Source organism: Heterodontus francisci, chromosome 1 (assembly GCF_036365525.1).
Source record: "Heterodontus francisci isolate sHetFra1 chromosome 1, sHetFra1.hap1, whole genome shotgun sequence".
Classification (NCBI taxonomy): domain Eukaryota; kingdom Metazoa; phylum Chordata; class Chondrichthyes; order Heterodontiformes; family Heterodontidae; genus Heterodontus; species Heterodontus francisci.
The window spans coordinates 204,502,361-204,516,420 of record NC_090371.1 but is presented as its reverse complement, the minus strand read 5'-3'; the positions used below and the strand labels follow the sequence as shown (position 1 = coordinate 204,516,420).

At 48.3% G+C, this 14,060-nt stretch overlaps 1 protein-coding gene across 1 annotated transcript in view; it reads right to left on the bottom strand.

The window, feature by feature from the left end:
• dchs2 (dachsous cadherin-related 2) overlaps positions 1 to 14,060 on the bottom strand; it is a 205,687-nt gene that overhangs the window by 52,979 nt on the left and 138,648 nt on the right. The window contains exons 14-15 of the mRNA XM_068032733.1: positions 4,583 to 4,792; positions 1,750 to 2,610 (exon numbers count right to left, since the gene is read on the bottom strand). Of these exons, the coding sequence (XP_067888834.1) occupies positions 1,750 to 2,610; positions 4,583 to 4,792 (1,071 nt within the window). The remainder of the gene's footprint in view (positions 1 to 1,749; positions 2,611 to 4,582; positions 4,793 to 14,060) is intronic.

Sequence of the window (14,060 nt, the reverse complement as noted above, 5' to 3'; positions counted from 1 at the left end):
AGTATTTATTTTAGCTCAAATGGCCTGTTTTCAACTAGCCAGTCACTGTGTACATATGAAAACTCTCTTCCAAAAACACTAGGCTGGATTTTAAGAAGCCCTCGATGTCGGAATCCGTGGCCTGGGGGGGCGGTGGAGGGAGACCTGAAGATGGCCCTGGATGAGGCCTGCCACAGACCTTGGCGCTGGCAGGGCCCGGTTCGATATTACCAGCGACGGTAAGGCCTCATGGTAGCCCCCCTGCTGCTTGGCGACGGAACTGCAATTTAAATATTTAAATAAATTTAAATACCTGAATTAATTAATTAATTCAATGTCGCCTCCTGATGTCCTGCTATGATCGTCATCCAGGCAGCCGGCACTGCCATACCTTTGGATCCCCGTCCGGGGAAACGAGGTGGAATACTTGTGGGGAGCAGGGGAAGGTAAATTTATCAGTGCCGGGGGGTGGGGAGGGGGGAATCAGGGTCACATTAGCATCATGGGTGTAGGAGATGGTGGGAAGGGTTGCAGATAAATGTTTATGGGGGCGGAAGGTCAGATGGTAAAAGTAAATGTTTTGGTCAGGGGGAGGGGAAAGAGGGCAAATAATTAATTTAATTGTTACTGCGGGGGTGGAAGAGGGCCAAAAGGGATGTACTTTTTTTTAAATTCCATTTAACTTTAAATATTTAAATTTCCCAGTAGTGCTGACAGCCCTTTAAAAATGCGTCAGCGCCTGCACACAGGCAGCTGACGCCATTGACGGGGACGACAGCCTGCTCTCTCTACGTGATTGGGGGGAGGGGGGGGGGTGCCGGGCCGCCCTGGCTATTTAAATGAGCTGCCCCGCTTACAATCGTGGCAGCCCCTTGATGTGCAGCCCACTTGGGCAGGCCGCCATTTTTCTCGCCCGCTGTCGATTTTGGCAATGGGCTTATAAAATTCAGCCCACTTTCTCAAATTACACAAAATCCGTTCAGCTGTGTTGCAATAATGAATTCTTTTGATCATGCAATATTATTCTAATATTTAACAAAAAGCGGCTGAGCTCAAAAATTCTAATAAATGACAAATTTTATAAGAGTAAGTATTTGGCAACAATGATTTTTAGTTGTTTATCACATAAAAAGTTTCATTTGTGATTTTACACATTTGTTTCTGCCTAAAACCTGATAAAATGAACTATAGTATCGATTTTCACTCATTCAATCTCAAACAGCAATCCAGCTGCGAATCCCAAACTTTATTACACAGGTTGAAGTGGCAGCTTCTGATGCAATGAAAAGCCCTAATTTTAAGTCGGAGCGGGAATTGGGCATACTGCGGGGTGGGGGTGGGGGGGGGGGGGGAGGAAATGAGATGAGTGCCAAGCGCCCTGACTTGGCAGCATGAGGCTCTGGCAATTTAAACCCTCAGGCCTCATCTGTATCAAATGGACTGGAAGTGGCAGTGGCCTGGTGAACAAAAGCAGATTTTCGGGCAGCAGGACACCACTAGCCAGCAACAAAATAGTGGCTCACCAAAATTTAGGGAAGTCACACCAATGATGGCGGGATGTATGCGAGACGTCTGCAGGTAAGTTGCCTGGCCAATTTTATCTACCCCATTCCTATTGTGTGGGTAGGGTTAATATTGTCCCTAAAGCCGCTGAATAAAAATCCGGCAGGAAACAGACAGACTGCCGGCCATTTAAAAATTTTATCCTGTACAGCTACAAAATGCACTATTCTTACTAATGTAATGGAGATGACATGATGGGCTACTCACCTGATTTGGTGTTTTCAGGAATTTTGATCTCATATATATTACGACTGAACCAAATTCCCCTTTTTCCTACTTGTTGGTGTATGAATACAAGCCCAGTGGACGATTTAGCTGGATTACCCTGGTCTGTTGCAACAACAGTCAGATGATTTGTACCAAAGTGACTCTGGGAAAGTGATGCTTTTAGGTAAATTTCACCTGTTGTGTTATTCACAGAAAACAGTGAATTAGGCTCCAAAATCCGGAAAGTAACAGCGCCATTTTGTCCCAAATCCTTATCAACAGCTTTCACAGTGGCAATAATATGGCTGAACTGAGTGTCCACAGTAACATGCGCAATGACTGGGTTTTGTATAAAAATAGGAAAATTATCATTTACATCTTCAATATGAATCATTACATTAACTGTGGTACTTTTTGGACTTTGAATGCTGTTATCACTTGCCACTGCCCTGCAGACATATTGTGATTTTGTCTCTCTATCCAATTCATTTGTTATTACAATGATGCCAGTGTTACCATTGATAGTAAAAGCTCCAAAAGTATCATCGATAAGAGAATACATAATTTCTCCGTTGGAGCCATCATCTTTGTCAGTAGCAATCAGCTGAAGAATACTCGATCCAACAGGAACATCTTCATTCACAAAAATACGATAGTAATTTCTTTCAAACATTGGGCTATTGTCATTTTCATCCACGATAATAATCCAAAGTTCTGCAGTAGAGGTTCTTTGTGGACTACCAAGGTCATGTGCCTCTATTGTAAGGGAAAGATTATTAAATTCTTCTCTGTCCAAAAGTCTAGTTGTAGCAAGTGTTCCAGAAACAGAATGTATTCTGAATGCCTCAGTAAAATTACCACCTGTATAAAGAGGGCAGAGATCGATAAATTAGATAACTACAGATCAGTTCATCTAATACCAGCTAAAGGCAAACTGTGGGATCTATTTTAACTTCCCAAAACCAGTATTAACAGGGTGGGAAAGACTTGTCGCACCAACGATGCAGCTGGTGCCATTTTGAAATGGATCTACTGCTGGATGCCAAATGCCTGTGTATTTCAGCCATGAGTACCCTTTTAATATACAAATCAGATTGCCATCTTAGGTTGAAACTGGTCACAGAGTGTGCAGTCCACTCTCCAATCAGTTCCATGGGCAATAGAGCCAAAGAGGCTCTGAAAAGGTAAGCTTGAAATTATTTTTGATACGTCTCAGAAGAGGAGGCCCGGGCTCATCCCCATGGCCTTGCCTCCCCCATAAGCTACCTGTAGTGTTCCAGTCAGCTGACATTTCTGTGGGTCAAAGGCTGCGAGCTGGCTCGGAACACCTGTTTAGTATCTGCACTCACCAGCTGATTGAAATGAGGCTCTAGCCTCAAAATTGCAGGGGTCTGTTTGTGTGGGCATGGGCAACTGGCTGGTGTGCTCTGTCAGTCGACCACCAAAGATTCAAAATCGACCCCCATAATCCAAGATAATATCAGGCAGTACATAGAAATGCATGCGTTAATGAAGGCCAAGTGGCATGAATTTATTCAACATTTTGTATTTGACAATTTTAGTACAGATTTTTTGAGGTAGTGGCTGATTGGATAAAGGACATGCAGTAAATAAGATGTGTAAGGATTTTCAGAAGGCATTCAGTAAGTTGTCTCACTGGTAGCTTGTTACAAACAATTCAACTATAAATAAGAACAGCAAGGAGGACCTTAAAACATTTCAGGAGCACACAGACATATTAAGGGACTAGGCAGACAAGTGGCAGATGCAATTTGATGTGGAAAAGTCTGAGGTAATCCATTTTGTAAAAGCAAGGATTAGGAGTATATAATCATTTGAAATTTGTTGAAGGATATGGATGAACAGAGACCTAATGATCCAGTTACATAATTTCCTCTATGTGTAACTGCAGGTGGATAAAGCAGTAAAATAAAAATCCAACAGCATTATGGGTTTTATAAGGGTGTAGAGTACAAGAATAAAGAAGGAATCATTCATTTTTTACACAGCAATGGCCACAGTTAAGGTACAGTGTGCTGTTGTGGGGTCTTCATTTTAGAAAGGATATTAAGGGCATAGAGAAGTAACAGAGGGTGGGAAACTTTGTTATGAGTAGAGACGAAATACGAGGACTACTTAGACCAAAGCAGAAAAGAAAATTTGCTAGAGGTTTTTAAAGTTATGGAGGATTTTAATAGGATGAAAAAAGAAAGGTTATTTTCTCTGGTTGGGGATCAGTGACAAGGGATCATTAATTTAAAATTAAGTGAGTGAGTTGAAAAGGTAAGGGAAATGACTCTACTCAGAGAATTGGATTGCTTTTTGTTTTGCCACAGGCCGTAGCTGAGGCAGAGACTACTGCATCTTTCAAAGGAAAAGTGGATAATTATTTAAATCACCATAAGATGTAGGACTATAGACATGAAATAGAATAACTGGATCATTTCTGGGTTGCTCCAGTACAGAGCCAACACAGACATGATGAGCCAAATGAACTCAATCTCTGCTGTTAATTTCTATAATTCTATGGTCCCTTACAGATAGAAAAGAAAGTAATGAGCAGCATTGTCCTAATGACTGTGTGGAGGTGAATTTCCATGCCGGTTCTCATGACTGTCCACTGTAACTTTAGTGGAAGAGCCACAGAAATGTCAGAAGAACAGCATGAACAATATTATTTGGGGTTTCGAGGTTCCTCTGCCAAAATTATGGTGGACGATCAGAAGAACCCCTATGGAAATTCACACCATATGTTATCAAGTGTTCTCCAATTAATAAATCATTGCATGATTCACTTATACATTAATAATTTTAAAAAGATGTCTAGGCTTACCAATAATTTTATATCTAACAATTCCATTGACCCCAGCGTCCTTATCTAAAGCCATGACTGTATGAATAATCCCTGGTTCCATATTCTCTGAAATATGCAGTTCATGTAAAGGAGGCATGAATTCAGGCTGGTGGTCATTTTCATCCAGCACAGTCATCATGACTGTAGTAGTGTCAGATAGAGAAGGGATCCCAGTGTCGCGGACCAAAACTATCATATAACATACATAGCATAGTTATCTGAGGAACTGCAATCAGCCATCTTAATATTAATATAAATGCAAAATACTGCTGATGCTGGAAATCTGAAATAAAAACAAGAAATGCTGGAAATACTCAGCAGGTCTGGCAGCATCTGTGGAGAGAGAAGCAGAGTTAACGTTTCAGGTCAGTGACCCTTCATCAGAACTGGCAAATGTTAGAAATGTAATAGGCTTTAAGCAAATAAAGCGAGGGTGGGTCAAGAGATAACAAGGTAGGACAGAGGGTCACAGAGAATAACTGAACAGAAGGTCATGAAGCAAAGGCAAACGGTATGTTAATGGTGTGCTGAAGGACAAAGCGTTAGTGCAGTGAGGGTGTTAAGTGACAGAATAATGAAAGCCCTAACCAAAAGCACAAACAGGAAAAAAAAAGTAGGCAGGCACATGGTAAAAAATTGAATGATGAAACAAACTAAAATTAAACAAATAAAAATAAAAAGTAAAACTAAAAATAAAAAAGGGGGGCCAGTCATGCTCTGAAATTATTGAACTCAATATTCAGTCCAGTGCCTAGTTGGTAAATGAGATGCTGTTCCTCGAGCTTGCGTTGATGTTCACTGAAACACTGCAGCAAGCCCAGGACAGATATGTGGGCATGAGAGCAGGGGGGGCGGGGGTGTTAAAATGGCAAGCAACCGGAAGCTCGGAGTCATGCTTCGGACTGAACGGAGGTGTTCTGCAAAGCGGTCGCCCAATCTGCATTTGATCTCCCCAATGTAGAGGAGGCCACATTGTGAGCAGCGAATACGGTACACTACGTTAAAAGAAGTACAAGTAAATCGCTGCTTCACCTGAAAGGAGTGTTTGGGGCCTAGGATAGTGAGGAGGGAGGTGGTAAAAGGGCAGGTGTTACACCTCCTGCGATTGCATGGGAAGAGGACGACATGTTGGGGGTAATGGAGGAGTGGACCAGGATGTCACAGAGGGACGATCGCTTCGGAACGCTGACAGGGGAGGGGAGGAGAAGATGCGTTTGGTAGTGACATCATGCTGGACGTGGCAGAAATGGCGGAGGATGATCCTTTGGATATGGAGGCGGGTGGGGTGGTATGTGAGGACAAGGGGAACCCTGTCACAGTTCTGGGAGGGAGGGGAAGGGGTGAGGGTAGAGGTGCGGGAAATGGGCCGGACACAGTCGAGGCCCTGTCAACCACAGTGGGAGGAAATCCTCGGTTGAGGAAAAGGGAAGACATATCAGAAGCGCTGTCATGGAAGGTTGCATCATCAGAGCAGATGCTTTGGAGACGGAGAAACTGGGAGAATGGAAGGGAGTCCTTACAGGAGGCAGGGTGTGAAGAAGTGTAGTTGAGGTGGCTGTGGGCTTATAATGAATATTATAGACTACCTATCCCCAGAGATGGAGACAGAGAAGTCAAGGAAGGAAAGTGTCAGAAATGGACCATGTAAAGGTGAGAGATGGGTGGAAATTGGAAGAAAAGTTGATAAAGTTTTCTAATTCGGGACGGGAGTAGGAAACAGCACCGAAACAGTCAGCAAAGTACCGGAAAAAGAGTTGGGGGAGGGGGCCTGAGTAGGACTGGAGCAAGGAATGTTCGACATATCCCACAAAAAGATAGGTATAACTAGGACCCATACGGGTACCCACAGCAACATCTTTTACTTGAAGGAAGTAAGTGGAGTTGAAGGAGAAGTTGTTCAATGTGAGAACAAATTCAGCCAGGCGGAGGAGGGTGGTGGTGGATGGGGACTGATTGGGCCTCTGTTCAAAGCAGAGAGCCCTCAAACCATCCTGGCGGGAGATGGCAGTGTAGAGAGATTGGACATCCATAGTGAAGAGGAGGCAGTTGGGGCCCAGAAACTGGAAATTGTCAAAATGACGTAGGGCGTCAGAAGAGCCATGGATGTAGGTGGGAAGAGACTGGACCAGCGGAGAAAAGATAGAGTCAAGATAGGAAGAAATAAGTTCAGTGGGGTAGGAACAGGCTGAAACAATGGATCTGCCAGGACAGTCCTGTTTGTGGATTTTAGGAAGGAGTTAGAAGCGGGCTGTCCAGGGTTGTGGGCCTATGGAGTTGGAAGCTGTAAAGGGAAGATCTCCAGAGGAGATGACGTCAGTGACAATCCTGTGGACTGTGCTTGATGTTCGGTGGTGGTCATGGTCTAGAGGGAAGTAGGAAGAAGTGTCTGAGAGTTGGCGCTGAGCCTCTGCAAGGTAGAGGTCGGTGCGTCAGACAGGAAGTGGCTGCAGAGATAGTGGAGGCATTGGTCGAGATATTCCTGAACTCACTGGATTCCGTGATGGTCCCAGCGGATTGGAAAACCGCTAATGTGAAGCCCCTGTTCAAGAAGGGAGAGAGACAAAAAGCAGGAAACTATAGGCCTGTCAGCCTAACATCGGTTGTTGGGAAAATGCTAGAGTCCATTAGTCAGGAAGAAGTAGAAGGACATTTACAAAAGCTTAACGCAATCAAACGAGTCAACATGGTTTTGTGAAAGGGAAATCCTGTTTGACAAATTTGCTAGAGTTCTTTGAGGATATAACAAAGAAAGTTGATAAAGGAGAACCAGTAGATGTAGTATATTTGGATTTCCAGAAGGCATTTGATAAGGTGCCACATAAAAGATTCTTGTATAAGGTAGGAGCTCACGGTATTGGGGGTGAGGTATTAGCATGGTTTGATGATTGGTTAACTCACAGAAGACAGAGTCGGGATTTATGGGTCTTTTGCAGGTTGGAAAGACGTAACTAGCGGAGTGCCACAAGGATCAGTCTTAGGGTCTCAATTATTTACTATCTATATTAATGACTTGGAGGAGGGGGCAGAGTATAATATATCCAAATTTGCTGATGATACAAAAATAATTGGGAGGGCATGTTGTGATGAGGACATAAGGAATCTGCAAGGGGCATAGATAGGTTGAGTGAGTGGGCAAAAACTTGGCAAATGGAGTTTAATGTAGGAAAATGTGAGGTCATGCACTTTGGTAGGAAGAATCAAAAGGCAGACTATTATTTAAATGGAGAGAGACTCCAAAAAAAGTGCAGCACAGAGGGATCCGGGCATCGTTCTTGTGCATGAAACACAAAACGTTAACATGCAGGTGCAGCAAGTAATTAAGAAGCCAAATGGAATTTTGGCCTTTATTGCTAGGGGGTTAGAGTTTAAAAATAGGGAAGTCTTGTTGCAACTGTACAGGGTGTTGGTGAGGCTGCATCTGGAGTACTTTGTACAGTTTTGGTCCCTGTATTTATGAAAGGATATACTGGCATTGGAGGCAGTTCAAAAGAGATTCATTAAGCTGATTCCTGGGATGAAGGGGCTGACGTATCAAGAACGGCTAAACAGGTTAGGCCTTTATTCATTAGCGTTAAGAAGAATGAGGGGTGATCTTACTGAAACGTGCAAGATTCTGAAGGGGCTTGACAGGGTAGATGTTGAGAAGATGTTTCCATTAGTGGGAGAGTCTCAAACTAGGGCACATAGTTACAGAATAAGGGGACACTCATGTAAAACTGATATGCGAAGGAATTTCTTCTCTCAGAGGGTAGTGAATGTCTGGAATTCTCTACCCGAGAGAGTTGTGGAGGCTAGATCACTGAAAGTATTTAAAAAGGAGTTAGATGGATTTTTGAAATATCAGGGAGTTGAGGGCTATGAGGAGCTGGCATGAAAGAGGAGTTGAGGTCTGGGGCAGATTAGCCATGATCTTACTGAATGGCGGGGCAGGCTTGAGGGGCCGAATGGCTTGCTCCTACTCCTATTTCTTATGTTCTTATGTTCAGCCCTTGACTGCAGGTTCGATGACAATGTCAGGGCTAGACCTGAGAGAACGAAGTGCAGTTTTCAATGAAAAGATCAAGAGCGGGTAAGAGGCCAAAGGGAGGGGTCCTGGTGGGGGGAGAATGCTGGAGGCGGGTGAATGGGTCTGCTGTTCAGGGAGAGGACCCCTGGTCAAAGAAGTGAGCCTGGAAGCGAAGGCGACGGACGAAGAGCTCAACGTCATGCCGAGCTCAAAATTCATTGAGGTGGGGCATAAGGGGATAAAACTGAGTCCTCTGCTGAGTACAGAACGTTCAGCGTCAGAGAGGGGAAGGTCAGAGGGTATAGTGAATACACGGCAAGGGATTAGATCAGAACGGGTGGGGTCAGAGGGAAGTGAAGGGGAAGAAGGATATGGAGGGGCATGAGACCCCATCAGCTGCTGGAACTTGCGTTCCTTAATATCTGAAAGAAAGAAAAAAAGTTTTTTGTTAATGCGCCAGATCAGACGAAGGATGAAATGAAACTGCGGAGTAGTTCTGGGCTTGCTGCAGTGGTCCAGTGAACATCAAACGCAAACTCGAGGAATAGCATCTCATTTACCGATTAGGCACACTACAGCCTGCCAGACTGAACACTGAGTTCAATAATTTCAGAGCATGATGGGCCCCCCTTTTTATTTTTAGTTATTTTTTCTTTCTTATTATTTATTTTATTTTAGTTTGTTTCATCATTCAATTTTTTACCATGTGCTTACCCACTGTTTCTTTCATGTTTGTGCTTTGGGCCAGGGTTGTTCATTTTTCTGTCATTTAACACCCTCTCTGCACTAATGCTTTGTCTTTCAGCACACCATTAATATACCGTTTGCCTTTGCTCCATAGCCTTCTGGTCAGTTATTCTCTGTGACCCTCTGTCCTATCAAACACCTTGCCTTTTGTTATCTCTTTCCCCACCCCCGCTTTATTTGCTTAAAACCTACAAAGTGATTGATGACAACGCTACGTCATCAGAATGCGCCGCGGTGCGCACATGTGCACACGGTCTCGGGCCCTCTGCGCATGCGCTTGCGGTCCGGATTGCCAGGACCAGGTTGCGCATGTGCAGACGACGTCATCGCGTAACGTCATCTTGCTCGGGGAACACGCCAGGTTGGCCTTTGCGCATGCGCAAACTGGTCCTGTCAATCCTGCGCATGCGCAGAGGGCCCGAGACCGTGTGCGCTTGTGCGTCAATCTTCCAATCAAAGCTTCGGCGCGAGTTTTTTGAAAATGGAAGGAGGAGAGGTTTTTGTCGGGCATTTGATCTCAATTATTTAGTCATTTTGGACATTTGCTTCATTTTTATTAGACAGAGGAGATTGTTCCAAGGTAAGTTGCTCTGAAAATACATTTCAAGGAGGGAAGGGAGGCAAGGGAAGGGAGGGAAGGGAAGGGAGGGAAAGGGAAGGGAGGGGAAGGGAGGGAGGGGAAAGGGAAGGAAGGGAGGAGGGAAGGGGGGGAAGGAAGGAGGGAAGGGGTGGGGGGAAGGAAGGAGGGAAGGTGGGGGGGAAGGAAGGAGGGAAAGGTGGGGGGAAGGAAGGAGGGAAGGTGGGGGGAAGGAAGGAGGGAAGGTAGGGGGGAAGGAAGGAAGGAGGGAAGGTAGGGGGGAAGGAAGAGGGAAGGTAGGGGGTTAAGGGAGGGAGGGACAGGGGGGGGGGGGGGGGGAAGGGGAGGGAGACGGGGGGGGAAAGTAGGTCGGGGAGGGAGGGGGGAAGCGGGAGGGAGGGGGGGAGAGGGGGGGAGCAGCGGAGCGAAAGGGGGAGTGCCTTTTTCTGTGCATGCCGCCATAAACACAAGGACTGGCTGATGAGATGGAGCCAATTAATTTGCCCAACAATTGCCCGGGAAGCACCTTCGGATGGAGGTGGCCACACGCTGGAACATCAGTCGCGTGCCACAATCCATGGATCCTGAGCGTTTCACCCCCTGGCCTAATGATCTGATGGGACCATACATACGCCTGCCTGTTCAAAGCTCCACTTCCCCCACCTGCGGTACTATCTCCTTGCTGTTCAGTTACACAGTCACCTGTTCCTTGCACCCATCCAAGCAGTGCATGTGGACACACAGCCACATGTTTCCCCCATCCGCCCTTGAAACAACCATTGCAGAGCCTTGTGAGGACTCCGCAATTGCCAGCTGCTGCCTGTCAAGCAGAGAAGGCGTCCAAAGGGGTCAAGCACTTGGGGGAACATTCAGCAAGAAGAGACTGAGCACTAAAAGAAACAAGCATGCCGTGTCCAGTGGTAGCACAAATGTGAATTCTCTTGCTGCGGACACAACTGGTGAGGTGGGAGTGCAGCCACACCATTCTCCATCCTCAGTGTTGCTTTAAGGCAAAGGTAGATAAGAGTGAAAGAAATGGAAGATGATGCTGATAGTAGTAGGCAGGATTAAATGGGAATGGACGGGAAGACGCACGAGTAGCATAACCACTAGCAGGGAACAGCTGGGCTAAATGGCCTGCTTTATGTTCATAGTCCAAAAGAAATGTGCTTCTTTTTCCAGCACCCTCACATCATTCATGTTTTCCCTGAGAGCAGCATTGAACCATCACGAGATAGGGGCAGTTACATCATCCTGACTCCTACAGCTGAGGTGGGTACTAAGTGATTCATTGGCCTATACTGCAGAGCATAAAGCATGCGCAACAGTAATTTCATTGGAGGGAGGGAAGCTCTGACACTGATGTTCTTTCATTATTTCCTTTCATGTAATAAAGTGCCCTTGAGAAAACAATCCTTGACACTTAAGGACGGCATTCCAGCAAAGGAGGCAGTGCAGGAGATGACGCAAGGATGTGATGATTCCTGCATCTGAGGTGGGTAATAAGTGCTTCATTGGCGACGTTATCAATTGGTGCCTTCACTGCAGAACTTAAAAAGGTGTGCACAACAGTAATTTTCAGTGGATGGAGGGAGGCAAGCTCTGACTCTGATTTGCTTTTCTTCTTTTCATGTAAAAACATGCCGTCGAGAAAACAAATCCTCGAGACTTAAGGTCAGCATTCAAGCAATGAAGGCAACTGGATCATGCTGCGGAGGCTCATCACGATGTGGAAAGGAACATTGCATTTATGGATGAATTGGGAGTGCACATTGGGATGCGCTTGGGGAATATTCACCAAGAATAGACTGAGCTCAGACTCTTGTGACTTTGCCTTCTTCACATGGACAATACAGTAGTGGAATAGAGAGCCAAGCATTCATTCACCACAAGGCTCTCCAGGAACAATCTCTTTAGCTGTGCATAGCAGAGACTCGGCCTGTCTGTCTAACGGGAATGCTGGGACACAACACTCATGTATCCATGCACAGCAGTTCCTCGATACTTAATGAACTTAATAAAAACTTTTCAATAATTAAACCCAGAATTGTTGAGGTTTTGTTTTGCATGCTATTTCCCCGACTTTGCAACTGCACTTCAGATATTCAACTATGGTGGAGGGGTGGAGGTAGGGGGGTAAAGGAGGGGTGGGGTGAAGAGGGGGAGGGGTGGGGAGAGCGGGGGAGGGGTGGGGAGAGGGGAGCATGCAAAATGCAGGGACCAGACAGTTGCAATGCCTGAAGTACTGTGGAGAAGTAGAGAAAGCAACTGGGTAGGGGAGAAAGCAACTGGAATTGGGCATCCGCAGCTGGAGGGAACGGCTGAATGGAGAGGGCCGGAAGCGAGAGGCCGTAGAGAGCCGCGGGGAGTGAGCGTGCGAAGACCTTGGTGTCGCCGGGTCCAGGGACTGGCCAGTAAGTCTTTTGCTGTTGTGTTTATGGCGCATGCACAGAAAAAGGCACTCCTCTTCCGTTCCGCTGCTCCCCCCCCCACTCTCTCCCCTTCCTCCCTCTCCCTCCCCTCCTCCCTCTCCCCCCCACTTCCCCCAGCTCCCCCCTCCCTCCTTCCCCCCTCCCTCCCCCCTCTTTCTCTCCCTTCCTCCCCCTCTTTCTCTCCCCCTCCTCTCTCCCTGCCTCTTCTCCCCCCCCCTCCCTCTTCTCACCCCCTCCCTCCTCCCTCTTTCTCCCCCCCTCCCTCTCCCTCTCTCATCCCCCCCCTCCCTCACTCTTCCCCCCCTCCCTCTCTCCCTCTCTCTTCCCCCTCCCTCTCTCACCTCTCTCTCCCCCCTCCCTCACTCTCCCCCCCTCCCTCTCTCTCTCCCCCCCTCCCCTCTCTCTCCCCCCCTCCCTCTCTTCTCCCCCACCTCCTCTCCCCTCTCTTCCCCCCCTCCCTCTCCCACTCTCTTCCCCCCTCCCTCTCCCCACTCTTCCCCCCTCCCCTCCCCCTCTCTCTCCCCCTCTCTCTCCCCCCCTCCCTCTCTCTCCCCCCCTCCCCCTCTCTCTCTCTCCCCCCTCCCCCTCTCCTCCCCCCTCCTCTCCCTCTCTCCTCCCCCCCTCCCTCCCCCCACCCTCCCTCTCCTCCCCCCCTCTCCCTCTCTCCCCCCTCCCCCTCCCCACCCCTCTCTCTCCCCCCACCCCTCCCTCTCCCTCTCTCTCCCCCCACCCCCTCCCTCTCCCCCCCTCCCTCTCCCTCTCTCTCCCCCCACCCCCTCTCTCTCCCCCCCCTCCCTCTCCCTCTCTCTCCCCCCCCACCCCCTCTCTCTCCCCCCCCACCCCCCTCTCTCTCCCCCCCCCCCTCCCTCTCTCTCCCCCCCACCCCTCCCTCTCTCTCCCCCCCACCCCCTCCCTCTCCCCTCTCTCTCCCCCCCACCCCCTCTCTCTTCCCCCCCCCCTCCCTCTCCCTCTCTCTCCCCCCCACCCACTCTCTCTTCCCCCCCCCTCCCTCTCCCTCTCTCTCCCCCCACCCCTCTCTCTTCCCCCCCCTCCCTCTCCCTCTCTCTCCCCCCCCTCCCTCTCCCTCTCTTCCTCTCCCCCCCCTCCCTCTCCCTCTCTCTCCCCCCCACCCCCTCTCTCTCCCCCCCCTCCCTCTCTCTCCCCCCCACCCCCTCTCTCTCCCCCCCCCTCCCTCTCCCTCTCTCTCCCCCCCACCCCCTCTCTCTCCCCCCCCTCTCCCTCTCTCTCCCCCCCACCCCCCTCTCTCTCCCCCCCCCCCCTCTCCCTCTCTCTCCCCCCCACCCCCCTCTCTCTTCCCCCCCCCCTCCTCCCTCTCCTCTCTCTCCCCCCCCCTCCTCTCCTCTCCCTTCCCCCACCCGCCCCCCCCCGGCACCGCTACCGCTGGTCTCTTCCGCCGCTGCTCTCCCCGGCCCGCTCCACTCTCTCACTCCGGCCATTGTAATTCTGCCACGTGTTTTGTTCGGTTTCATCTCTGATTTTTTTGAGGCAGCGCCATCTTTAGTCCTGGCAGCTGCTACAGTCGCAGGCTGTGACGTTTTCGTGGCACATGCTGTAATCTGCGCATGTGCCAAAACAGCGCCACTTACCGATCGCGTTGTCAAACAATTGCGGTCTAAAAACCTATTACATTTCTAACATTTGCCAGTTCTGATGAAGGGTCACTGACCTGAAACA